At 32.9% G+C, this 27,665-nt stretch overlaps 3 protein-coding genes across 3 annotated transcripts; 2 read left to right on the top strand and 1 right to left on the bottom strand.

The window, feature by feature from the left end:
• Positions 1-416: 416 nt before the first annotated feature.
• LOC117684283 (chymotrypsinogen A) lies at positions 417-6,546 on the top strand. The gene is made up of 7 exons (XM_034455721.2): positions 417-571; positions 752-873; positions 2,274-2,374; positions 2,688-2,959; positions 3,166-3,308; positions 6,185-6,239; positions 6,338-6,546. The coding sequence occupies exons 1-7, from the start codon at positions 535-537 to the stop codon at positions 6,445-6,447; spliced, it is 840 nt and encodes a 279-aa protein (XP_034311612.2). The 5' UTR covers positions 417-534; the 3' UTR covers positions 6,448-6,546.
• Positions 6,547-8,491: 1,945 nt separating this feature from the next.
• On the top strand, positions 8,492-13,645 carry LOC105348513 (trypsin-1). Its single transcript, XM_011457978.4, has 7 exons — positions 8,492-8,599; positions 9,129-9,259; positions 9,430-9,530; positions 9,660-9,919; positions 10,075-10,217; positions 10,958-11,012; positions 13,497-13,645. Exons 1-7 carry the CDS (start codon positions 8,557-8,559, stop codon positions 13,595-13,597), a joined length of 834 nt encoding a protein of 277 aa, XP_011456280.3. The 5' UTR covers positions 8,492-8,556; the 3' UTR covers positions 13,598-13,645.
• Positions 13,646-20,441: 6,796 nt separating this feature from the next.
• LOC105348514 (uncharacterized) lies at positions 20,442-27,459 on the bottom strand. Its single transcript, XM_011457979.4, has 3 exons — positions 27,258-27,459; positions 21,257-21,598; positions 20,442-20,792 (listed from the first exon to the last, which is right to left on the bottom strand). Exons 1-3 carry the CDS (start codon positions 27,316-27,318, stop codon positions 20,590-20,592), a joined length of 606 nt encoding a protein of 201 aa, XP_011456281.1. The 5' UTR covers positions 27,319-27,459; the 3' UTR covers positions 20,442-20,589.
• Positions 27,460-27,665: the final 206 nt, after the last annotated feature.

Below are 27,665 nucleotides of genomic sequence, written 5' to 3'. Positions count from 1 at the left end.
TACCTTACGGTGTGCATTCCTTCTTACAAACACACGAACAATTCGGAATGCATATTTTTATCATAATTATATATTTTTTTTATTTAGATGGTTCTCTTTTTCGTATATGGCTTATAAAACTAATATCTGTATAAGGCAATTACAATAATGAATTTTTATCAATCCTTTTATAACCTACTTTATTTACGTTTTTGGTTGAAAAATGATAAATCTTTACCACATAAATTCTTAAATAATCAAGTAATAACATGTAGGATGATCATTATGTTTGAAAAATAGGCCCATGGTACAAGTACTCTACTAGGTGAGTACTATATTCACTGTTATAGCATTAGTATATTCAAGGCAAACTGAATGGCCTTTGAACACTTTGTAGCTTTGACCTATGTGTCTCTACATCGTAAACTGGCACATATTCTAATGTATCGTGATATAGCACCGATAAGAACCACAATTTTGTTTTAATGACATTGATTCAAGATAAGAAAGGAAGACCTGCATCAATCTTGGGATATTTCAGGAATAAGACAAAAAATGCTATTTTTAGCTATTTGGAGTGTCCTTGTGGTTGGTATGTGATAATATGTTACATATACATGTATATCATTGTTAAAAATATGACGTATTTAATTCTAAAGAAACTGTCTGCTCTTTCTATGAAATATTTTTGTTATTGCGCAACACTTACCTTAGTTGAGAGCGATTTTCTTTTTCGATTATGAGTTTACAAAATCCTTTGATTCGTTTGTAGACCCAATTTGGGGGTCTCTTCCAAACAACACTGGATGTGGGGTATCCCACTACAAACCGATCTCCCCGGTAAAAAGAGTGGTGGGAGGGGAGCAGGTGGCTCCCAACAGCTGGCCATGGATGGTACGTGATAGTGAAAAAAAAGGAAAACAAGAATAGTTCTACTTGAAGGATAAAGTTTGTTATTACATTTAAAGTTTCGCAATTTCATTAATATTTATTTATATTGATTACTACAAAATCATAATGTTTACGTTTGTATGATAGTTTCTACATTTACATGTTAAGATTAACACTTTTATCATAATTAAATTATTACACTCTTATTATAACAATTGCATAATATTATGATAATTGCAATTATATATATATATATATATATATATATATATATATATATATATATATATATATATATATATATATATATATATATATATATATATATATATATGCACGAAGATGATTTCATTGAAATGTGAAAAAATATGATAATTAATAACATATGTTTTAATTGGTATTAGGTAAAAGGTATGCTTTTTTAAATTAAAGGTGTAGTCCAAGGTCTAGGTATAAAGGTATAAAGGTTTAAGGATGACGTTTACTCAGAATGAAAAAAATTTCCACTGATGATAATGAAAAACCAACTATTGTGTGTTATAGACCTTACATGGTAGTGTTATTCTTCACCTTCAAAAAAGTAGGTCAATGGCCTACTTTTTGAGTTAATGACCATTGAGTATATTTGGGAAATTCAAGAAAAATCCATAAAAATTTTACACTATGATTCAGATTTTTTTAATTGTGAAAATAATACAAATTGCTTAACTCTTTAACAAATGAAATATAGTTTATGAATGGTAGTGACATTAAATAGATACAAAGCATTAAGTTTTCATTCACAATTTTTATAGATATTCTAGTCCGAATTTCCTCTATCAGTTTTCAAATTACTACCCATTTTTGATTTAATATAACAGAAAACTGAATGATGATAATGCTAAAACATTTATAGTATTAAACGAAGTATATTGACCTTTCTCTGCTGGTATATAATTTATATGAGGTCAATGATCAAAATTTTGAGATATGGTGTCTTTTATCATTTTAAAGCATTTTTCAATATTTTTGTAGTGTGTGCCATACGATTATCTAAACGAAAAAGCAAGATAAAACCAACAGAAAATATGCAAAATTATGTTGACTAACAAATAAAATCTTAACTTCAAATATCATAGTACTACCAAAAATATTTCAGTGGAAAACAAAATCTGAAAAATTTAGTCCGAATTTCCTCTGTTTTGCTAAAAGTCAAACTTTGTCAGAGCCTAATTCCATAATTTAGTAAAAATATCGATTGTTATATTAATAATAATTCATTTCATAAACACTTTTTGTATTTAAAACAAATTTTACTCATGAAATTGAACTTTTTAACAATCCGGATTTGAGAACTCAAACCCTGAGTAAACAACGTCCTTAAACATAAAATTTAAACAGATTCTACGTCTTACACTTTGCAGGCTTTGTTGAAGTTTGATGGCAGTCTGACGTGTGGGGGTACTGTAGTCAGGAACGATAACAACACTATGCTCATCATCACTTCAGCGGCCTGTGTTGATGGGTATGAATCCTTCGCTAATTATTTAAAAAAGCAAAAAATAGAACAATATGAATTAAATTAAATTGGTACATATCTGCATAAGAATATCTCCCAAAGCAAACAATTAAAGTAATTGAGTAAATGTCACCTTAAAATGATCCCAAAAGGCAAGATTCAAAGTAACTGGGTACATGTTATCCCAAAAGCAAAGTAAAAGGATATGAATAAATTTAACCAATTAAATCAGTATTTTAACTTTGTGAGGTTTCTTTTTAATAGAAAGATATTTAAATTTATATCAAAATTTAGATTATATTTTAAATTATGACTGTAGTACGCTGGCAGATGAAACCCGATGGCAAGTTCGTCTCGGGGTGTTCAGTAGAACAGGGGCAACATACGAACCGTACTACCAGCAGTTCAGAGTATCGAAGATCATTCAACATCCAGATTACCACCCGAACACGTACGCCAATGACATTGCCTTAATGCTTGTTGAAGGTGTCATTCAAGAAACCAATGGCGTCAGCCCCGCTTGCGTCACCAGAGACATGTATATGCCAGGGGAAAACTGCGTCACACTCGGATGGGGACAGACTGTCCAAGGTATATATCCCAAGAATTCTAAAATCGGAAAACATTTTGCTCGAGAATCAAACATGCCTTTGATTCCATGAAAGAAAAGATAACATTGTATTTGCTAACAATATTTTAACCAATATGTAGCCTAAAATAAATCAAGTAAAGCAAATTTTAACGCGATTACTTCACATGTGTATGTTTACAGTATATGTATTTATGTTTGTGAACAGGTGGAGAGGTGTCCGATAGATTACAACAGGTGTCCAAGCCTCTCTTGAACGCGGACACTTGCTCCCAGCAGCTGGGTGCCCTGTTTGACAGACGTACAATGATGTGTGCGGGCCGAGACGAGGGCGGAGCGGGGGCATGCTTCGTAAGAGCTTTTACATACATGCCGTTACATACTAGCCATTGGGTCAATATACATCATTACATACAGGCCATGGTGTCATTATCCATCATTGCAAACAGGCAATGGTGTCAATATCCATCATAAGATACAGGCCATGGTGTCAATATTCATCATTACATACATGCCATGGTGTCAATATCCATCATTTCATACAAGCCATGGTGGCAATATCCATTATTACACACGGGCCATGGTGTCAATATTTATCATTTCATACTGACCATGGTGTCAATAGTCAATATCCATAATTACATACAGGCCATGGTGTCAATACATACAGGCCTTGGTGTCAATACATACAGGCCTTGGTGTCAATACATACAGGCCTTGGTGTCAATTCAATCATTATATACAGTCCATTGTGTCAATATCCATGATAAAATACAGTCAACGGTGTCAATATCCATCATTACATACAGGCCATGGTTCATACCCATCATAACATACATGTGGCGGCGTCAATATCCATCTAAACATACATGCCTCGGTGTCAATATTCATCATTACTTACAGGCCATGGTGTCAAATCCATCATTACATACAAGCCATGGTGTCATTATTCATCAGTACATACAGGCCATGGTGTCAATATTCATCATTACATACTGGCCATCGTGTCAGTATCCGTCATAACATACTGGCCATGGTGTCAAATCCATCATTACATACAGACCATGGTGTCAATATCCATCATTACAAACAGGCCATTGTGTCAATATCCATCATTACATGCAGACCATGGTGTCAATACCCATCATTACATACTGGCCATCGTGTCAGCATCCGTCATTACATACAGGCCATGTTATCAATATACAAATATTGACTGGGGTTGAGGGCAACATTGATTATATTAGCCCCCGAGGGACGAAATATTGCCCGACGCGAAGCGGAGGGCAATATTTTCGTCTCAAGGGGGCTAATATAATCAATGTTGCCAGAAAACACAGTCAACATTTGTTTTGTTATATGAAGAAACAAACCAAAATTTAAGAAAGTAATTGAAAACAGATCGCCGTAATTTTTTCAGCTCTACAAAGAATTCACGAATTCAATTTTTGGCAAAGTTCATTTCACAAATATCCTCTGCATCAAACGGTCACTGGTGATATTCCGCCGACCGTAAGAAATAAAATACAGATGTTCTACCTGATTTCACTTCACAGTAATTCGAAAATCCTTATATCCGTTATGATAGCAAACCGTCGCATTGCGCGTACGTTGTTTACTTGCCTTGACTGACTGTCTATTATGACGTCATCTTGTTTTGGAGTCGCGAAGAGGTATTTACGTCATCGTTTACGAATCAACAAATCAGAAGCGATTTTTTGAAATAGAGGGAATGTTCTCTAGATATTATTCCTAGCCGGTCAATATAAAAAAAATATTGACCGGTCAATATTTTTCGGACGAGCTAATATTACAGTTATTGACTATTTGTCTATATAGAGTTATATAGTGAGAATATACTACTGAATATAACAATATCCATTATTACACACAACCCGTCGTGTCAATATCCATCATTACAAACAGGCCATGGTGTCAATATTCATCATTACATACAGGCCATTGTGTCAATATCCATCATTACAAACAGGCCATGGTGTCAATATCCATCATTACATACTGGTCATCGTGTCAGCATCCGTCATTACATACAGGCCATGGTGTCAATATCCATCATTACATACAGGCCATGGTGTCAATATCCATCATTACAAACAGGCCATTTTGTCAATATCCATCATTACATACAAATCGTGGTGTCGTAACCATTATTACACACAACCCGTCGTGTCAATATCCATCATTACAAACAGGCCGTGGTGTCAATATCTATTATCATCAGCATTAAATGAATTTTTAGCTAAGTTGATGTAAACTTTTATTTTAATATAGAAAATATAATGTTTCAATCGGTTCTTCATATGTGTATTTTTAATGCTGACCACGGTGTCAATATCCATCATTACATACAGGCCGTGGTGTCAATATCCATCATTACATACAGGCCGTGGTATCTATATCTATCATTACATACAGATCGTGGTGTCGTAACCATTATTACACACAACCCGTCGTGTCAATATCCATCATTACATACATGTCATTATGTCAATATCCATTATTACATACAGGTCGTGGTGTCAATATCCATTATTACATACAGGTCGTGGTGTCAATATCCATAATTACATACAGGCCATGTTGTTATTATTCATCAGTACATACAGGCCATGGTGTCAATATTCATCATTACATACAGGCCGTGGTGTCAGTATCCGTCATTACATATATAGGATTTTATTCAAATATATTAAACATAATGTTTAAATCGGTTCTTTATTTGTGTATTTTTAATGCTGACTTTTGTAATTATTTTTATAAATGCATATAAAACAGGAACTCCTAGGATCTACACAGACTGATTAGGAAAAAAAAGGGGCATGGTTCGACAAAAACTTTTTTATGGTATATTTAACTAATTGCAATGTAAACAAAAACATCATTGTACGATCATTGTTTACATAACAAAGAATTGTGAGCTTTTTATCTAATGCTTACAACTCTACAACTGATACTCAAAATTAGGTTGATCATTAGGAATGCCTTAATAAAGTATTGTAAACAATAAAAACAGAAACACAAAATTTGACCAAAATCGTGATCATGCCCCTTTAAAATAGTTGCAACAACCATTGTATCTTTTCCATACATTGACAAATTTGTTCTTTTGTGTTACGTGCAAATCCACAATGGTGATACTAAGCGTACTTTTAAATTTAGTTGTATTTAATGCAAATTATTTTTAAAAAATGTCCTCTTCCATGCAGAGGGATAGCGGCGGTCCACTTCTGTGTAAAAGACAGGATATCTGGTACCTAACGGGTAAGACAAGCATGCCTTCATGTGAAATATCAAATAAATTATTATGGAATGCCAAATTAAACCGTTTTATGTTCACTGAGAGCAATTTACGATTTCAGGTATCGTCAGTTGGGGCTATGGATGCGGAACGGCAGGACTCCCCCCAGTGTACACTCACGTTTTTGAGTTCGTCACATCCGGGTGGCTGAAAACTAACGGCGATATTTGAGAAACACGATATTTTATATTAAATATGACTTCAATATTGTACGTTGTAAATTTCAAAACGAGAACGATTTTTGCAGAAATAAAGTATAGAGTACATGTAGTTTATTTTAAATATTACCTGGTACAGTCTTATTGGGAAGAGGTCATCAAAAACCCGATCATAAGACTATGAAATGAGAACAGAATTAGGTTAAATTTCAGATGTTAAATCTCTTGCTTAATTTTTAGCAAAACTTTTATCATAACAGTTGTAAGTTTGTGTAATAAACAAACACATGGTAAAGAGATATCAAATCTTAATTTTTAGTAAAACTTTCATAACAGTAGCAAGTTTGTATGATAAACAATCACGTGGTAAATATTTTTTTGTTATAATTATTCAAATTCTTGACTTAAGTTTGTTCCCACTTTATGGTCTTATAGCCAGAAACACTGCCTATTTATACAAAAACTGCTAAGGTACCAGTTTTAAACTAGTACTAGCTCCTACAAAAAAGGCTCATGCAATGACAATATCCAGTTTAACTACCATAACTTTCAATTAGCTGTGTTCTGTGGCGACAACGGCACCATTGTTATGATAAGGGATATTCAATATGGATTATGATATGGCACTGACGTTATGACCCTTTGAACTCATTCCCGAAGGTTCAGTGTTTGTACATATGCATCGTTTATCTTGGAATTGAACTTTGAGGGCTCTGTTTGAAATTGGTGACAGCTAACAAGCATTTACACATTCCGCAATGCCAAGAGGTCTCTCTGGCTGTGGCATACCTTCCAGATAGATTGGTGCTTTGTTTCACACTTCTTAAATGTACATACAAATAATGTCAGTGATAGTTGATGTACGCTTTATTTTCGTTAACAACATTAAGAGAAGCACATTACTGAATACTTAACATTAATTTTTCCATTAATTGTGTTGAAGAACTTTATTTGATTTGATGAAGGACTTAAAGATATATTTACTTGATTAAGTCTTATTTCTGTCCCTTTTATAAATAATCATACATATATTTCATCAAAATATAAAACAATTAATGTCAGTGCCCAACCATTCTCTAAAAAACATGAAAAAATCATGATTTTTTCTTCATATTAATCAATAGAAGATCGCATAGTTATCATTTTCACATATGTAATTGAGGATATAATTTTGCATCGCATATTTTTAAAAAGGTGGCGTTAGAGCAAGCATGCGTTCAATGTTTCCTTTCCAAAAAACAAACAACTATTCTTTGTTACATAACTTTCATGTAATTAGACTATCATTGTATATGATTTGTCTATCTTTGAAAACATTTCTAAAGCTCCATCCATACCTTTAATTTTAAAGAACTAGGAACATAAAGCAAGCAGTTCTTTGTCTTTGTTAGTGTTGAACGGTGAAATATGATAATGAAAACATAAACACACAAGGATATTTTAAATTTAAAGAAAAACAACCAATAAGCATATTCAAATTTTTGATTAAATAAGTGTATTCTCGAATAAATAGATTGAAAGAATTTGAAATAAATCTCTCAAACACTCAATACATAACTAAGGTAGAGAGTCTGATCGCCGTTAGAAACGTGCACAATGAATTATTTTTGTTTGCCGCTTAAAGTGCCAAAACTTATTTAAGTTATTAACATAACATAGGTGGGAAGGTTGACTAATGAGTAATTTTATTTTATGTTAAAACTGCAATGAATAAAATGATAGGAAATTTTTTTCATGAAAAATATTGGGGGGTTTTTTAATCACTGTATGAGTTTGTCATTTCAAAACATTGAAAAAGATGAATTTGCTCAGATATGTTATATATATAACAGTGGGCTAAAAAATGTGTTTATAAACAAATTTCCATTGAAACTATATATCAAAATGACTTCTGATAGAAACAGTAAGCTTCTAGATTTTCTTGGTGTTAGGCAATCACAAACACCAATAGCTTTGTGAGTGTCGCTTATTACAAGAAATTTCACCTTGATCGTGATAGAGAGACTGTTTAATAGATAAGAAATCCCTGTGAACCACGTGATTTGTAACAGATATAAATGAATAATACTCACCGTTGCTGCCAATTCATCTCAGGACTTTAGAGCTTTAACAAGTGGACATTATGTGGATTTTGATTTTGGCCTCTGCTTTGGCCCTTGCCTCAGGTAGGGAGTTCACCAACAAATATTAAGATCGAAAAGGAAAATTAAAAAAAAGATTTATCTTGTCGGACATTCCTATAATATTTTTAACATTTATAAGCAAAGAGTTTGGAATAGTTTATATTTTAAGTTACACTTTAGCAGTTTAATTTGCATCTTTATTGAATTACTTAAAGAAATTCATAAGAGAACTTTTTATAAAAGGTGTACCTTGTAATAAGCTACCTTGCATTTAGGTTCTTTTAAAATTCTTGAATGTCGAAAACCGTTCCTAATATTTCCTAAACACAATAGATTTAATAATTCTAAATAAAATAGATTTCATAATCTATGCTTTTATTTGTTTCGCAAATGTACCAAGATGTGTATTACATTGCAGTTGCTTGGAGATAAATACCATGTTGTAGATGCTGCAATTCTTGTTGTTTGCAGTAGCATTTATTTTGTATTTTGCTGTTCCATATTTTTGGTAAACTCTCTAACAAGTTTTAGCACCTTTATGCTACAAAACATTTTTTCATTACTTAAACAGCAAAACCCCACGTGAATGTCCAAACAGACAGCAGGAATCAGGCATGCGGAACTCCCAGCGGAGTGCCTAATGGGCTTTCCCAGTACATTGTAGGCGGATCTATAGCTAATACGGATGCATGGCCTTGGCAGGTAAAATGTGCTCCTTCAGACATGGGATTTAAAAGCCAAACTTTTATATTTATTGTTCTTAGCTTGATTTGTGTTTAGGTTTGATGTTTGTTTGTCTTTTTTGTTTAGGGAGGGTGTGATTTTGGGGTTTGGTGTTTTATAGAAAAAAAGGATAATTTTTCTATTTTTAGATCAGCCTGGAATACAACGGTCGCCATATTTGCGGTGGTACTCTGATCAGAAACACTGCTGGGAACTTAGTTGTTGTCACAGCTGCCCACTGTGTGGATGGGTAACTTCTCTTCATTTGGTTCTAACACTGAAGCTTGACTTAGATGTTAACTATTTTGTTTGTTGCCATGCATGCATCATGTCTCTAAACATAAGAAATATATGTTTAAAGATGTCATTTATCTTTTAGATCTCTCGGAAACGCAAATAATCTTAGAGTCAAGGTTGGAGAAATGAGATTGAGTCAGAACGTTGGACAGCGCATGGCAGTCGCCGAGGTGAGAAAACACAGAAGTTACAATTCTGCTACCATCAACAACGACATTGCCATTTTGACATTTACCACACAACCAACAGAGGGCAGCAACGTCATGCCAGCTTGTATGCCATCAAGGGACCACGGCGTCAATGAGTTGTCTTACGTCACTGGCTGGGGTACCACATCTGAGGGTAAGCTTTTGCCTCTAACTACGTCACTGGTATGGTAGCAAAAGTTTCCACTGTATAAAAAAAGAAACACGAATACAGTCTGCTCTGCACATCTTCCTATATTATTTGACGCTTATTATTTGGGTTTATGTGTACTGCATTTGTTGTATTTATAGGTGGATCTACTACAGACCGATTGATGGAGGTCTCCAAACCTATCTTGGCAGACTCTGCATGTAGTTCCTACCTCGGAACTTCCTACAAAAGTGCCACCATGTTGTGCGCTGGTTTCGCCGAGGGTGGTGCCGATGCTTGCCAGGTAGGAAAATGTTAAACCATTTTACTGTGTAGGAAAATGTTAAACCTTTTTACGGTGTAGGGAAATGTTAAACCATTTTACTGTGTAATTCTATTCTGTTTAATGTTCACTTCTTCTCTATTTTATACAAGTATTTTATAGATAAAGCAGCCGTTAGGTCTCATAGAAAACACGCTTGAAATCTTTTATAATTTCATGCAAGCCATTGAAAAATTAAATATGTTTAAGCCATATATAATACCCCGGCATCTTTACCATTTACATGTTGTAAAGTCTTTTTTGACTGATGTACCCGAAAAGATACAAGTTTGTTCTCCACCTACAGTTACATAATTCCCTGGTGTTTTTTGACAGTTACAAAAATCTTCCGGATATTTTTCGACAGCTCATTAAATTCCCCGGATATTTTTCGACAGTTTCATTAGTCCCCCGGATTTTTTTGGTCTGTTACATAATTTCCAGGATATTTCAGTTACATAAATCCCACGGATATTTTTCGATAGTTACATAATCCCTAGGATATTTTTGACAGTTACATTATTTCCAGAAATTTTTTGACAGCAACATAATCCCTAAGATATTTTTCTACAGTTACATAAATCCCCCGGATATTTATCGACAGTTACATAAATCCCTCGGAATATATCGACAATTACATAAATCCCCAGAATATTTTTCGGTAGTTACGTCTTGCATTCTTTGTTCTCCTATGAAGTAATTTATGAACTGATGTTTCACAGGGAGATTCTGGCGGACCATTGGTTGCTCAGAGAAACGGCATTTGGGAATTGGCTGGTAGGTTTTATTGTCTGTGTCAAAAATGTTATTCCATGATATTTGACTAATTATTTTAAGGATTACGTTTACTCAGGGTTTAAGATTTCAAAAAACATTTTTACAATGTTCAATACCTGAAGTAAAAAGTTGTTTTAAAAAACTCAGAAAAACGATGTTATCAACAAATATCGATATTGATATCCATATTTTGTTTATTTGCCGAAGATATGCTACGACAAAGGTAGAAACAAAAGAAATTCGGACTAAATTTTTCATTTTCTTATTTTCTCTTAAAAACTTACCGTAGTAATGTAATTGAAAAAGTTAAGTTTCAGTGTGTTTTTTTTTATACCATTTTACATACTGTATGGTTGATTTATCTCGTGTATAATTTTATGCCACTGGCTGGCACGCTATTGGAGTAACTTTAGTATACATTAAATCACTTTAAGATAGATTTTCATCATTGACCTTCTATAATGTTAATGTCATCAGAATACAAACAATTAAAACAGTTTTCGGAAACAATGGTTTGGAGCTTCTATTAGTAAGTTTATGTAAAACTGGAAAGAACATTGAAAATGGATAGAGGAAATTCGGACTAAATTAAACTTAAAATGTGATTCTATAAACTTAAAAACGATTCATTGAAATATGAAATAAGTAAAGCTATTCGTATTTCATTATTTTCCAAACAACAAATCGCTTTATTATTTCTACTAATTAAAGAAAACCTTGGAAAGTGTGAACAATTTTGATAATTTTTCGATATACATTCAGTGGTCACTAGCATAATAAGTAGGTCATTGACCTAGTTACTTGAAAGTGAAAAATAGCTCTACAAAAGAAGGGCTACTGTGTACAATAAGTAGTTTTTCGTTCCTATTAGTGGAATTTTTCGCCCCTGAGTAAACGTAATGCTTAAGGTGGCTCTATACACCCACAGTTTATTCCAATTTTCAATAGAAGACCACAAAACATAAACTTATAAAATATTAAAATGACGATAGGTTTACTATAGGTATTTTTAAAGAATTTTTTAATGTTTCTTCGTGTTTTTGTAAAATATTTTTTAAAAAGACAGCTATCAACAAATTGAGAGAAATTATTTTGTCATATGATGGATATTTCCTTCGGACACATAAAAAAAATATAACACTTCTTAACATTCAAAAATGTTATTATTGCAAATTTTTTTAGTATTTCCCCAAAACATATTTTTTCATATTTTCTTACTCTGTTGACAAATCATCTGAAAAAGTTGCTTGATGTTATAAGAAAATGTATTTTAATAAATGTGAAATAAAAAATTGAATGAAAACAATTGCAAATAAACACAAAAAATATTTTAAATTTTATTTGGTATGAAAGTTCCTCATGTAAGGGTTATCGTTCCTAAATCCCAAGGCCCAAACACCTTGGGGACTTTTCATTTCTGAGTTGAAGAAAATTTCCTAAATATAATGTTGGAATGATAAATACATGCATATTTCATTAAAGACTTTGCCCTGTATAAGTGAATATATTCGCTTTAGTGCAAAACTAAGTCAAATAAATAAAAGGGGAACATTGACTAGGCTAATAGGATTTATGGATCCCAACCTGAGAGAAATTCAAAGCAACCCTCTCATCCCCGTTAGGTGTCGATATTAATGTGCATTAAAGTATATTATAATTGAAATATTTTCACCTGTTTAGAATTTTCTTTCACGGTATTCAACCCAAAAATACGTTTTAGAAATTTTTTGAAAGTTAAAAAATTTATTGTTCTCAACGGGAATCGAACTCATGACCTACTGGTTTGTAGTGAACCCACTAACCCACTGCGCTACGGTGTAACATATCGATGATGCTAAAGAAACTCTTTAAAAATTTATACTTTATTTTATTGTTTATTTCGATAAATAATACCACACAACGTGAAGGTGTCACATACCACATTACTTGTAAGTAATGAATTTTCCAATTATCAAATTAAATCTATCCATCTAACAATTTTTTCAAAATAGCGGTTCCCATACAATTCACCTCAGTTTAAATAAGCCAGTACCGGAAATGCATGTTTCCCGATTTACTTTTTTGCGTACTGCGTCATCAAAAAGTGGTGTATAGAGCCACCTTAAAAGTACCTCACTACACCTACACTTATACTTTTAAGACACTACGTTACAAGGTGGCGATTTAAATGTTTTGTTAATCTGTTTATATCATTCAGTTGGGTGTATATCGTCGTCAGTAGCTCAGTGGTTAAAGTATTTGGCTTCTGAAACGCAGATCACGAGCTCGAATAAGCAATAATTTTCGAAAATGTAATTTTTCATCCAAAATTGCATATTTTTTGGCCTATTAGACTTAAATACTTCATATCCATTATTATATCTACCATAATCAAGTAATTTTCTGCTGATTTGAGAAAATATTTCACGGTGTAGTGAGCCACCTTAAGCATTGTGAATTATTCTAAAAATGAACTGATTTGGTTTATCACCTGTTCCTTTGTAGGTGTGGTCAGCTGGGGATACGGCTGTGCTCGCCCAGAGCTTCCCGGTGTATATGCCGATACCTGGAACTTTGTTAATTGGATTCAAGCAAACTGGAGCTAATATACTTACTTTATTTATTTAACAAAAAGAAAATAAAAATAAAATTTCTGTTGTAATGACTTCCATCAGAGTCGATCGGTATAATGATAACTTTTAAAACTAGTGCAACGTTGATATAGTCTTTATTTAAGTAAATACAAAAGAGGTGTTCTAAAACTTTTAACTCGCACATAGCCGTACATCCCCCTTAAAGTACCAAAGTTCTAGAAAGCGGTTAGCAAGCTTGATTTCACGCTGTGAATACATGCTTTAAAGAGGAATGGTCATTCTCTTAGGAACTCTAAAAAATCTTTATGATGAGCTCTCTGGTATTTAAACTACAAACAAAGCAGTAAGATGTCTGGGAATCTTCATTGGTCACGATAAAGTAGAATGTTATGATAAGAACTGGATGAAAATTTATCATGATGTTGAAGAGCTTTTTGAATCTTGAAAAAGAAGAAAATTAACCTTGTTTGGTAAATCATGCATAGTTAACACTCTTGCTTTATCTAAACTCGCATACGTTGCTTCAATACTTAATTCTTCTGAAAATGACTTTTATTTAAAAAAATCGACGATTAATCTATAACTTTATTTGGGAAAAAACGAAAGAATTAAACGCAATATTTTAATAGGTAGGCTATTAAACGGTGGGTTGGCAGTTGTCGATATTGAATGCAAAATAAAGGCATTAAAAGCCTCATGGGTTCCTCGACTTTTAAAAAACAAAAACATTCTGTACAAAATTTTAGATTCCTACTGTAAACAAATAAACATAGATGTGAATTACGCTTTACAAGTTTCAGAAAAAAAGATAGAAAATATGCAACAACCAGTATGGAACAACTGCAATTTTTTGCATAAGGGAAATTCCCTATTTTTTAAAAATTGGATTACATGTGGAATTCTAAATGTAAACGACTTGTTTAATGATATTAGATTAAAAAGTTGATAACAATAAGTTCATCAGAAGTATTTTTAACATTTTATTGAAAGAAAATGACAAAATTGAGGTAATCTATTATTAATAGATTACATTTTATAAAGTAATTTATTACACCACAAAAATGAGTGTAATTGATTAATAATCGATTACATGTTTAAAGCAATATGAGCTGTATTTTTTATAATTTTATTTTAGTGCAAAAACCTGCTAGTATAATAAGTCTATATGTTACTTAAACTTTTATGATAAGATTAGAACAAATCATTAATTTTTGTAAAAAGAAAGATTTCTCTTCTAAGGAATATATAGCAAATCAATTTTTGTACAGGACGACAATAATTCAATTTTGGTCCAATTAAGGCTTCTTAACGCCTTTTCCCACAAAAATATGGATAACAGAAATTTAAAAGCCGTGATAATTTTTGTCTTTTAACTAGAAAATAACATTTTCGTAAAAAAAATTCAACATGAAAATTGCAGCTCATATTGCTCTAAGTAATCGTGCCCAACCCTGTTGGCCGGTTAAAAAGACTGACACAGTGATATAGTTACCTAATATGTACTTACGTTTTAAAAAGTAATTGAGGAAGCTGAATGATCAACAAATTAAGAATTAGATCTACCTAACCTTTTAAAATATGGTTTATTTAGGGATATACTATAATTTTATATAGTACAAATCCATATTTTTAACCTTTTAAATTAAGGTTTTCTCTTAAGCTTTTCTTATAAATAAGGAATAAGGAATCACCCTTTGCCCTTCGGGCTTTATTGGATTTGATCACACCCCGACCGAAATTATCACCTCATAAATATTCAAAGAATGATTCCTTATTACTTATATTTTAATAACTTTATGCCACTGTACGAAAAAATAATTAAATATAAATACGTAAACCCCACTGGCGCCCAATTATACCTCATTTGAAGTTATGGGTTTTATAGTACAAAATCAATGTGTAGTGGTATCACAGGCAAAGTCACTGGAAAACGTAAATATAAGAGAATAACACGGTCTAAAAATGGCAACAGCCAACGAGTGCTCTGAAATTGCCAACGAAATAGGTCAAAAGACTTAGTGTAACTACAATGGATTCGTGAATAGACAAAAGTGTACCTAACATCATCAGTGAACTCTTATTTCCGATCAACACGTTTGGTACCTACTTTTAACGGGGCATGGTCACGATTTGGTCAAATTTTATTTTTCTGCGTCTATTATTTACAATGCTTTATGAATGCATTTCTAATGATCAAATGAAATTTAGGTGCCCGTCGATGAGTTTTAAGCAAGATACAGGGCTCACAATTCTTCGTCATGTAAACAAGGCTCGTGTCCTGTTTTTGTTTACATAGGTTCAATATACTAGTAAAAATATTTTTCAAGATGATTTGTCTGTATTCTTATTCATTTTAAGCATAAATAAACAGTTCCTCACGATTAACACATTCATTTTAGGTCTAAAACTTGAATTTTTACTTCAACGTTCAAAATGTAAACAAAAGCTATGTTTACATAGCGAGGAATTGTAAGCTCTGTAACTCGCTTATAACTCAACAAATGACACTCAAATTTTGGTTGCCTATTAAAAATGCCTTACTGAAGCATTATAAACATTAAAATCGGGGGGAAAAAATTGACCAAAATAGTGACCATGTCCCTTTATTAATTGTCAAACACTATTTAAAGCGCCAATTGATGCTACATTCGAAATGTGTCCATGCCAACAGTCAGCGTTGCGACAAGGAAGGATATTTACATAACATACATAACATTTGGACATGAAACCACAGGGTTCAGACTGAACCCAATCATGTATACATGGATATAATGGACATAAATGGACTCCCCATATCTGTAAAGTGCATTCCAGCATTGATGGACATACCAACTATGGGATACAATGATATTAATTCATAAGTATTGAAGATATAAGATAACTATATGATTATGACCACAAACCATCGTTGCAAAAGCTTCATCCATATAAGAATTATCAACTTTGAGAAAGGTTAGACGATCTTCAAGTTGTTCGATTATTGGCATGGTTTATATCCGGCTTTTGTTGACAAGTTTACAATCACATAATCACAAGAAAGTTTGGTGACAACGTGGTTATCCTTGGATACTAGTAGTATACATGTATATGAAGAGTTTAAGAGTTAAATATACATAATTATTAAAAAATTAGGTTGTTGTAAAATACGTTTTAGTAAAAGATGATTTGATAATGATGTAAGATTCTGGACAAATATAACTATTAATGGTTTTCCAGATGGTATAGTTGGTCTTCGTGTAAAAAATGTTAGTATCTTAACTAACTGAAAGACCATGCTTAATCTGTCTTAAGTTATCATCTCTAGCATAATTTTGAGGATTTTTGATAAAAAAAAAATACTGATACTCATACTGATATCACTGTTAGAAGGAAAACTTCGACTGTATAGAGATGTATCAGTAGAAGTTTAAAGTTTGATATGTTCCAGTGGCGTCGGAAGCAAATTAAAAGTGGGGTGGGGGCTAGACTGTTCCGACGCCTATGTGTTCTTTTTGATTTTGTTAACTGAATCATTTTGATTGCATGTTCTTAATTAGGAGAACTGAAACAAATCGACAGTTGTAACTTCTAAGATATCTAAATATAAAAGAAGTTTGCTTTAGGTTTTGGGTAGTTTGCAAGAAGGAAATGAACATTTTTCATAACTCACTAGTTTTAGGGTACTGTTAGTTTAGCTTCCTAATTCTCAGCGCATACCAAACTTCTAGACAGTTTTTAAGATATATTAAGATATATTCATGGTGTTTTAAAAACATATTTAAACAATATTTTAAAACTTGTATCGATATACATGTATTTTGGCATATTTAGCTTATATTTCATAGAAGTCATGATAAATTTACCCCATTTTGGCCTAAATTAGCTTATTTTATGCTATATCTCAAATTTGTGAGACGTGACCCCTATATACTTGTTTTACTTTTAAATGAGACATTAAATGTTTGTCTATTTGTATGCAAAGTTTTGGAAAGATGACATTACTATAATTTTTTTTTTTGGCGTTATAATTTGATCAATCCAAACTGTTTTAACATCTGTTGTTGTTAGCCGGGCTCTGTTGAAAGCAGAGTCCTGGCTGTAGGCATGCAAATCGCCAATGTTACTATAAATAGCACAACTTCAAAAGTAAACAAAAACCAAACAGCGTAAAAGTAAAAGCTTCCGCTATACCAAATAGTTACGCAAAGAGCCACGTTTTGTCAAAAGTGTTTTTGTTTCGTTTTTTTAATTTCTAGAGAATTGTCTCTCTTTTTTAGTTTTCTTATTAATGACGTGTTTTATAAACAAGACTATGCATTTAAGACACATACAATGCGCATGAATTTTCATTAACTACTTTGCAGCGCGTTGAAGAAATTGGGATTGAATATATATATAACGCTTGTTGCAGAATTCAAGGCAGCAACTGTTGAACTTTTTTCTACTAGACAGACATATTTTTGTTTATAGTCGCTTACAAAATTTGGTCGCTCTCTGATGCTTTGCCGACATTAAAAGCATGAGAGAGAGATAGGAAAGAAAGAGAGAGAGGGGGGGGATTTTTAGTCTTTCCTACACAATATGCATAAAGACACATCAAAAGAGCCAGGCTTTCAGTACTTCAGTACTTTGATGTTCATTATATACTGGCCTTTGAAGCCGCCAGTAAAGCAAGAATTTTTAAACTTTGACTTAGATGTTACTTTTATAGTTACTACACGTGTTCAACTTCATACTGTATTAAAATCATAACTTTACTATATGATAGTTCAAGCTATAACTATTTGTTTGATTTCTTCAAATTATTAATTTTAATGTCAAATTTTAGCAAAAATTTCAGGAAAATCATCATTTCGGTTTGGGGCGCAATATTTCCAAAACATGGCATGTGATATGGGTCACAAATAAAATAAAAGAACATTATAGGTCCCCTTCTTTATATCCAAGTGGTTTTCGGATGATTGAAATTATTATTAATTCAGGTGCCAACCTTCTTAAATAGAAAACCCATTATTTCAAATTAGTGTAAAAGCAAAACGAAGTTATTAGAATGCAAAAAACTTTCTGAAACTTGGATTTACCTGAAATTTCAAATGCGTCGTCGATGTAGATGAGTTTAATGTAATATATGAATAAGCTACTTTGTGCAATTAAATATTTAAACAAGAGATTTCCTGTATCGTACGTTGTAAGTGTTAACAAATACAGATGTATGACTGCCTAGTAGCGGCGCTGTGCAATTGTGACCGACATTTAAGTGGGTTTTTAGAATTGAATATTGTAACATGTGCGGAACAGACAAGCTGTCTTGCGAGTTTGATGCATTTTATAGCATGGAGCGATTTTCCACTTCGTAACAAAATTTTAAAAAATTAACTGTATTTGAAAGAGGGAGGAAAGAGGGAAGGGGGAATAGTTGTCATCCTTTATATTATGAAATTAAAAGTTATTGAAAATTATAAGAATATTAGTAATAAGGCAGTATTCTTTCACTAAGATGAAATATTGTATTATCCATTCTTAATCAATCATTTGGATTTGATTACCTCTATCGTATATGAACACCTCATCATAATGATTGACTCCTTTTTCATTAATTGAAAAATAAATCATAACACTAAACCATTTTGTACTTTTTATTTTGAAAAAACACAACAAAATATTTAAAATCAACAATTATGTCTAGGTTTAGAACCTGAATCATAAGACTCATCCTTTCATGCTTTCATCCAACAAGAGGGTCAAAGGGCTTGTTTCCCTTAACTTTAAAAAGTGTGTCTATGATTTAATAAAAGTGGCTCACTACACCTTGAAATATTTTCTCAAATCAGCAGAAAATTACTTGATTATGATAAATACCATAATGGATAAGAAGATATTTAAGTCAAATAGGCCAAAAAAAAATGTGCAATTTTGGATGAAAAATTACATCATCGAAAATTCAGCAAATATGAACAAAAGCTCCAGGCGGATCGAACTCATGATCTGCTGTTCAGAATCCCAATACTTTAGCCACTGAGCTACGACGCTACACAATCTAACGATATAGACAGTTTAACAAAACATTCAAATCGCCATCTTCTGACGTAGGATCTTAAAAAGTACAAGTCTAGGTGTAGTGAAGTACCTTTAAAAATAAACGTTTAGGCCATTACTCTTATTTCTTGTCTTGACGTTTTACTTAAAATATTACTTAAAATATTCATATGAATGAACTGATGAACTGTTAACGTACTAATACAAAAATTTATCAAATGAAAATCATATACAAATATTTTTAAAAACAAATCATTTTCATTACCTTTTTACCTTTCAAATGACGAATTCTGTGAAAATAAATTGTACGCACCGTATCTATACTTGTATTACATGTGTACTAATGACAGTGTAAAACATCGAACCTTGTATGAAATTTGCAATGGTATTATAAATTGTTAAAATAAAGCTTGCAAAACACCAACTGAATTCAACTGATTTCCCGATAGAGATTTTGAGAAATATTGATGAGGCTTCATCTTGGCATCTATTGTCCACGTATCTTAATTTCTAATTTTGCATGAATCACTACAGACGATGAAAATTGATCATTCATTTGCGAATTTAAAACATGTTTCAGACACTGTCATTGGCAGCATACCAACACCACATATACAATAAGTCTGGTGACAGGAAATGCAGCGTGTAAGGTATCACGTCAGTAAGGTATACAGATATTTACTCCTTGTTCACCATTGGAACTCACAGAATGTTCGACACTGATAATGAAGACCTATTGCTCCCGCTCAATTCTGACACTGAAGAGTTTTGTAGTTTCCTTTCTACTTTAATTGGTGGTGGGAGTCGGAGTTGAATGTTGGCATTTACTTCGAATTCTATAATTATTCGGAGACACAATTTATTGAGCTGTCCGATTAACAACTAGTTTGCGTTTTGTTTTATGGCTTTCGTCAAAACCTTTTTACCATTATGCGATCAATTACTTTCTAAATACCATGGCCGCAGTGAAAAATGTTCAGCATTTTACATCAAATAAACTGGTCGTTAACAACTTTTTGAACCATCTTTTTCATTAAGTCGTACCGTTTTGGTGGTGCAAAGTTTTTAGATAGTTCGTACTTGCTTTCTAGTTGTGTTACAGTGTCAGTCACAAGGGAGCACCGCCCCCGTAGACCATTAATCTGATGACGTAACTGTTCCACTTCGGACTCTATTTCCTCCACACACATATCTAAAAAAAGTGAAACCCCTGTGAAATGAGTTTTTCATTTCTTTCATGATTTTGTCATTTTTCAATTAGAATTATAATATATGTACATTCAGGCACATGCTATGTTTTTTGTCAGTAATATGTTACAATCTACCTTCCGGAAAACAGTAAAATACAACACTTACATGATCATGTACCTTCACATCAATTCTCTATTTAGACCAACATTTGTATGCACGCATTATACATTTTTCTGTACTTATTTCAAGACTTAACTATTTGTTTTCACATGACTTTTACATGCTATTATGCACAAAGAAGCTAAAATTGTCGTTTTGCCATCTTAAAAGTGAATTAAAATGATAACGGGGTGACATATTAGCAATAATTTCATTGCTTCATTATTTATCACGCATTATCGAACTACAGTGTGATATTTAGAGAAAGTTGCCTTTGCAGGGCTACCAAAATCAGAGAAGACTCACCGTCCAGATCGGCCTTCCTTCTCGTTAACTCCATGGTATACGACAACTCCTTGTAGCTATTGGCAAGACTTCGAATCCCAGTCATTGAAACTGATCCGGGCAGTTTATCTTCATTCAGTTTAAAATGTAGAATGGTCCTCTTGATCATGCCTTTCAGTAGGCCATATCGTCGCAAAGGATCAAAGTCCTTGGATCTCTCGTAGTCCTGTTGGAGAGTGTCCACCACCTGTCGCACGTGCTTGTACTCTCGCTGGAGGGCGCTCAGCTCCTTACACAACTGTTCGTGCACCGTTCTGATGTTCTCCTTGTCTTGGCCTCGCTCCTGGTTCAAAGTTTTCCCTCCTGAAAGATTAAAAAAAAACATTGTTTATATCATGATGCGATAATTATTTGAGTTGGTCATTTGGTTTCATCACTCGAACCTTTGATATTTATTATAATATCTTTATTTTCACTTTATTTTTAATTTTAAGTGTTAGTTTTCTTTGCTTTTTATTTGTTCAGATTTTCAAACATTTTAAGGTGCATGTTATGGAAATCAGAAATATTCACTCATCAATTATGAATACAGTTGTTGGTCCATCCACTTCGACACCTCATCGATGTCAGATTTTTTCTCAGACTTAAAGTACATACTTTGCAAAGCATGTTAAAGAATGCAAGATTTGTATAAAACATTACTGATATAATTTGTTCGAGGGAGTAGAAATCAGAAATCACAGTCATAAAGAGAATATTTCAGACACTTTCGTTCCCCAGTATGAGATAAAAACATGATAATTTAAAGTGATGCTATTGCTTATTCTACATTTCTTGTCACAGAGTGCGATAATGAAATGTCAGACTAGCAGTACTTATTAGATAAGAGATGTTTCAAAATCTATGCCATATATTGAGCACACAATATCCATAGCTTTTAGCACTTTTCCCAGTGCGTCAAATCGAATATCAAACCTAAAACGAGGCACAATTTGAAGGTTCTGTTATCAGCGACCATACTCAGGGGTTATCAAAATAAAACTTTAATGGAGCTCCTGCATGATATGCAAAGCTGACCAGATATGTGCAAATTTTGATAATTGGTTAATACTTAGGAAGAAAAATATCTTTGGAATAAATAATTGCAAAGTGAGTACGCAATGGTCTTTTGGGAAATGAATGTGCAAACGATATTATCTAATTATGAAGCGATGCGGAATATTTCTTCATACAAACTATGGACATCCGTTTAAACTAATCATTTAACCAGAAAGTTTGACTATCTACATATAGAGGGAGAATGGACTAAGTTTAAATGGTTTTTTTTAGTTTCTTTTTTATATTAGTAAATGCTATAAAAGAACTTTTAATTACCAGTTCTGTATGTCGAGATACGTTATTTTTATATTTTTGATTTTATACGAGTTATAAATTTTTACAAGAGAAATATTTAAAATTTTCCTTTATACATGCCCTTTATCGATACACATTTTGTTTTATGCCAGCAAAGGAATTATGTATAATTTTTCCAAAATAACAGTGCTTAGATATTGTTGTTGTACATCTTCCTACTTAATCTTTAAAATGAATTAATTAGTTACAGTATTAGTATATAAATAGTGCCTGTTTGGGAGGGTAACAGTTGAAATTGACACCCCGAGAAAACCATTGTCAACCGACGCGAAGCGGAGGTTGACAATGGTTTTCGAGGGGTGTCAATTTCAACTGTTATCCTCCCAAACAGGCACTATTTATTTTGTTATACTGAATGTCTTTTTTAAAATTTTTAAGAAAATTTTACTGCTTTTATATAGGAATAACGTGAATTCTACAGCGAACCGTACGCGCATAATTTTCGCGCATGTAACATTTTTTAATGTTACCCGTTGCCAAGTGCGTTGCTAACGCTGAGGGTAATAGTAAATATTATTAACTGCGTCTTAACCAATCAGATTTCAGTATTTAACATGAAAGTATAACAATATGTAATATTAGCAATTTACACACTAATACTCTTCAAAATATAAAAAGTCGATATGTGAGGAAAAATAAGATGTTGAATGGAAGTAGAAAAACTTTTCGAACTTACTTTAGAATTTTGATCTATATTTGCTTTTTTTCCCTCGGTCGTTCGTTAATGACCGTTGGAGATCATAGTTTCTATGGGAACAGCAGAGATGCTTTTAAGGCTTGTAGGGAAAAGACAAATTAGGATGCACAAGACACGTGATTTTGGGTCACAGAATGCCTATTTATTTGTCTTGGGGGAATGCCATTTGTTTCCATTTTTTTTAGCGAACACTTTAGAATAATGTTAGTGAGTTTTTTCCACATCTATTCGGAAAAAACCTCGTAATCAATCCACTCAGAATACCCTAGCGGTTTAACTCTTTGTAATACAGTGACAAAAGAAGGCTTAAACGTCTTGTTAATACATATGACAAAATGAGCGGCAGTGAATGACTTTTTTCAGTTTTGCGGGGAATAGTACTGATTTTCATTAGATGTTATTTAAGCATAGAATTTTCGTAATTTGCATATTTGTATTGACATTTCCCTGGAAGCAATACACCAGGGGGCAGAATTATTATCTTCATTGAAGGACATTTGTCATTATAGGGAGACAATGATTTTCTGTCTTTCCATGGCTCCACAAACCAGGTCGTTGCACTAAGTCATCCATCAAACATTAACTGGTAAACAGCTCATATCAATGCGATATCTACTGCGCTTTTCTCCATGAGTTAAAGTGCTTTGATCAACGAATACATGTTTAGTAATACGGTATTTTTAACATGATGCCAAAATGCAAACAGCGAGTTGGGTTTTTTTTTCTTTCAGAGATTTCCTTGCTGTCTGTTTAAAAATGTTTTATCAAATCTTGTTAACGCGATTCTTCTTATTTCGTTTTCTTTAAATGCATCGCTTATCTACAGCATTATGTGCTAACCAGCATGAAGAGGACTAAGTAAGTACATGTAACAATTCGTTGTGTTACCCGTTGCCAAGTGTGTTGTTAACGCAGAGGGTAATAAAACAGATTATCAACTGTGTCTAAACCAATCAGATTTCAGTATTTAACATGAAAGTATAATAATGTACAATGTCTTTTTCCGTCATATTAAGAAAAACAAAAGCAGGTGATATTTTTTTGTATCAGTTTGTGTTAGTGATTAGTGTTTGTATCTGTATAATGCGTCATAGGTCCGGAAGTAAAACAACAAGGAAGCTACAAAATATCGATTCCGGAGACTGGTGTAGGGCTAAGATCGGAAAGACCAATATCGTCGGGAATCAGTTTGGTCTTAGCAAACACTCGAATCCTTAAAACGAGCTTGATACCAGAAAAAGAAATTGGCCTCTGGATATGAAGTTTTATTAGAGGAAATTGCATCGATCATTTGCGACAGGTGTTTACTTGTGCAGTAAAGTCGAGGTGGGGTCTGTTTGTAAAACAGGTCGGCCATAAAACAAAATGTAGTCATTCTGTAAATATTGCTTTTTACGATTAACGGCTTTAGAATAAACGATTTCAAAGCAACCAACTGTGTTAAAGCTCAATGGAAACAAGCTACCACCAACGCAAAATCTTTTGAAACTCGGATCAGCAAATACATCCTGCCTTGAAGAGATGTACGAATAGTGCAACGCCGTGTTCACATCCAATCTAGATTGTCAATGATCTGACATTGTAAAAACGTAAACTTCCGTTACTGCTTTTCAAAGCTACTTTTAAATCTCTGTATTGTTAAGAACCAATTAATTAAATGTGGATTAAAATTTCCTTCAGCTAAAGTATCTGGCACGGTGCCGTAGAGTGCTTGCTATCCATTTGGAGGAACCCTATTCGAGTCCGGTCAGCAATGAACAGAAGTCAACAGAATATACTGTTGTCAGCAGAAATTTGGTTTTTTTATCGTCCAAATCCTGAACACTGAAGCCATTTTACCCCAATATGGAGGAATTGCAGTATAATACTTGAATTATGATATCAATGAAATTTGCCTCACTTAATTAGTTAAAAGGTAAAGGACACAGCATCAAGTATTTCTTTCCTATAGAAAGTCAGAACAATAGTATTTCATTCATCTGTAGAAGACTACAAGTAAATTACGGGGGTGTCGCAACTACACAGAATAAAGGAATACAATGAAATGTTGCAACATTATCTAAAAACATTGAGCAAAATTGGAATATAAGCTGCATGATGTTGTCAGAGAAGTAATAAAAAGACAAGTTGTTTGAAGAATGAAATACAAAATGCAAAATTTTTCGTTTGAAGAAAGAAAGATAAAGAGCTTTTGCTAAAGAATACAAATAGAAAGAGATGCTGCTCTTTAAGGATGGAAACTGTCGTCAGAGGATAATCATACACGTGTACATGAAATTATAAGAAAGAAATGTCAAAAAATAAAAATATATAAGGATTTTTCTTAGAATTGTATAAAATTATGAAATCGATTAAAGTTTTCAATAAATTTAATCAGCAGAGATGTCCCAATAAATTAAGCTTGCAGAGATGTCAAAAAAAAAATTATATGCAGAGAAAATGTCAAACGATGAAAAATATATTGATGGTTTTGTTTAAGCATGATATTCTCAAGAACGTTGTTTCAAAAAAATACAGGGACAAAATGTTTACAGTTATATTGCCTTATGATACAAAATATTCAGCGATAAATATCCAAGGATTTTGTCTGATATATATTCAATGTTTTTGTCCGAGAATAATGATACTAGTATACAAACCCAGTGTCCAAAAAATATTCTGGGATATTATTTGAGAATAGAAATAGATGAACATTGTCAAAGAAAAGAAATATGTGAAGGAAAAAACATATAAATTAAAAATATGAGAAAATAGAGATGACATAATGTTCGAGAATCACTAAGTGCAATGGTTTTGTCTGAGAATGAAAATATGCAGTGATATTCTCTTATTGTATAAGCTGATGAGATTTTGGAAGAGAAGACGATATGTCACTTCTAAAAATAGCCTGATTACATTTTATTCCCTTTTATCTGCAATTTAATGCAAAATCAGGCAGAAGTTGATGAGAGAAAATACACCCCCGGCTAAAAGAGTAACGGTGCCATCCCGCGAGAAGCAACACCATCTTTCAGACCTATCGATTCAAAGTGAGAGCCTTGAAATTCTATCCCATGGTGCTGAAGACGAGGTGTCTGGCTTCCGGACTTTATAATGGCTTTTAAGATGCATGCTAGGGACACACACTTCCGCGAGTATCAATATATGTCTTTTATTGCTTACTCTCTGTGGATCAGATTGTAGTAGATTATTTCCATTTATTGTCTTTCCTGTTTCACTATTTGACATTTAACGTATTTCTATACATGATCTATTCATCTGCTGAAATTAGAAAACCCTCAGTATTGTTTTTGAGGAAGGGTACTGTCACCAGTGTACTTTGGCGTGTTTAGTACATATCAAAAAATAACGGGTTGATTTCCTTTAGTTGATGATTTCCCTTTTTATTTACTGCCTAGTAAATGCACTTGGATGCCCAGGCAATAAACTCCATAGAAGCGTTCAGTAAAGCTGATACTTGTACACGATATCCAGACGTTTATTATTGATGGAAAACGGCGAAAGAGTTTATCAAGGAAAACCATCGCTATGGAAATGAACTATCCATTTAAAAAAAAATTTAGCGATTTTTCCTGGCTGATTATTACCACTTTTGAAATTAAAAAATGTCATTCCCAAAGAATTTTCTACTTCCAGATTATATTTTTGCATTGTAAATACAGGCAAAGTTGGTAAATTATAATTGCACAAAAGGAGTAAATATCATAAAACATTTGTTTTTAACACGGATATCACGAGTACATGTATATTTCTTTTAGCAAATTTTCGTATGATTTAAGTTTTTTATAACATTTTTTTCTAGATTTTTGACGATTAGACTATTTTGTTTCATATTTTTATTACAGAATCTTGAAATCTTTGTCAAATAAATACGTGTATAATTAAAAATAAGATAGAAATGAAAGCACTGACCCTGGGAAGAGGAAGTCAAAGAAAACCATTTGGAGAAGACTTTGGCACTTTGTCCCATCATTTCAACAGCAGACCAGCGGCGGCAGAACCTCCGATGGCGAATCGACAATTTCTTGAGTTATACGTTATTTCCTCATGACAACGGCTTTTTAGAATTGAAGCATGTTCGGAAGCTGTCACTAGTAGGCAGTTGGTACGGGACCCCGCGCGTTCTGTGAGTGGCAGATGGTACAGGCAGTTTGCTACAGATTTCTCACATCATCTATTGATATACAGAATAATCTGCAGACGCCGCCAAATGATCACGTGATCAATTACATCGATCTTCTCATTTCCATATTATGGAATCAATATGATCTGTGAAATTAATTTACTCTCTTCATTCTCTGGTCTCAAGTCTTTCTTGCC

Source organism: Magallana gigas, chromosome 7, assembly GCF_963853765.1.
Source record: "Magallana gigas chromosome 7, xbMagGiga1.1, whole genome shotgun sequence".
Classification (NCBI taxonomy): domain Eukaryota; kingdom Metazoa; phylum Mollusca; class Bivalvia; order Ostreida; family Ostreidae; genus Magallana; species Magallana gigas.
The sequence above is the reverse complement of the archived record's forward strand: the minus strand, read 5'-3'. Positions and strand labels throughout refer to the sequence as shown.

What these genes read in the sequence shown, in the direction of transcription:
- LOC105348514 (XM_011457979.4), bottom strand. Translation starts at nt 27,318, where the DNA reads ATGATGGGACAAAGTGCCAAAGTCTTCTCCAAATGGTTTTCTTTGACT. An exon ending in TTTGACTTCCTCTTCCCAGG is followed by an intron (nt 21,599 to 27,257) that starts GTCAGTGCTTTC and finishes TTAATCTTTCAG; the next exon opens with GAGGGAAAACTTTGAACCAG. An exon ending in AAGGAAGGCCGATCTGGACG is followed by an intron (nt 20,793 to 21,256) that starts GTGAGTCTTCTC and finishes CACTTTTTTTAG; the next exon opens with ATATGTGTGTGGAGGAAATA.
- LOC105348513 (XM_011457978.4), top strand. Translation starts at nt 8,557, where the DNA reads ATGTGGATTTTGATTTTGGCCTCTGCTTTGGCCCTTGCCTCAG. An exon ending in GCTGCCCACTGTGTGGATGG is followed by an intron (nt 9,531 to 9,659) that starts GTAACTTCTCTT and finishes TTTATCTTTTAG; the next exon opens with ATCTCTCGGAAACGCAAATA. An exon ending in CTGGGGTACCACATCTGAGG is followed by an intron (nt 9,920 to 10,074) that starts GTAAGCTTTTGC and finishes TTGTATTTATAG; the next exon opens with GTGGATCTACTACAGACCGA.
- LOC117684283 (XM_034455721.2), top strand. Translation starts at nt 535, where the DNA reads ATGCTATTTTTAGCTATTTGGAGTGTCCTTGTGGTTG. An exon ending in GCGGAGCGGGGGCATGCTTC is followed by an intron (nt 3,309 to 6,184) that starts GTAAGAGCTTTT and finishes TCTTCCATGCAG; the next exon opens with AGGGATAGCGGCGGTCCACT. An exon ending in GGATATCTGGTACCTAACGG is followed by an intron (nt 6,240 to 6,337) that starts GTAAGACAAGCA and finishes TTACGATTTCAG; the next exon opens with GTATCGTCAGTTGGGGCTAT.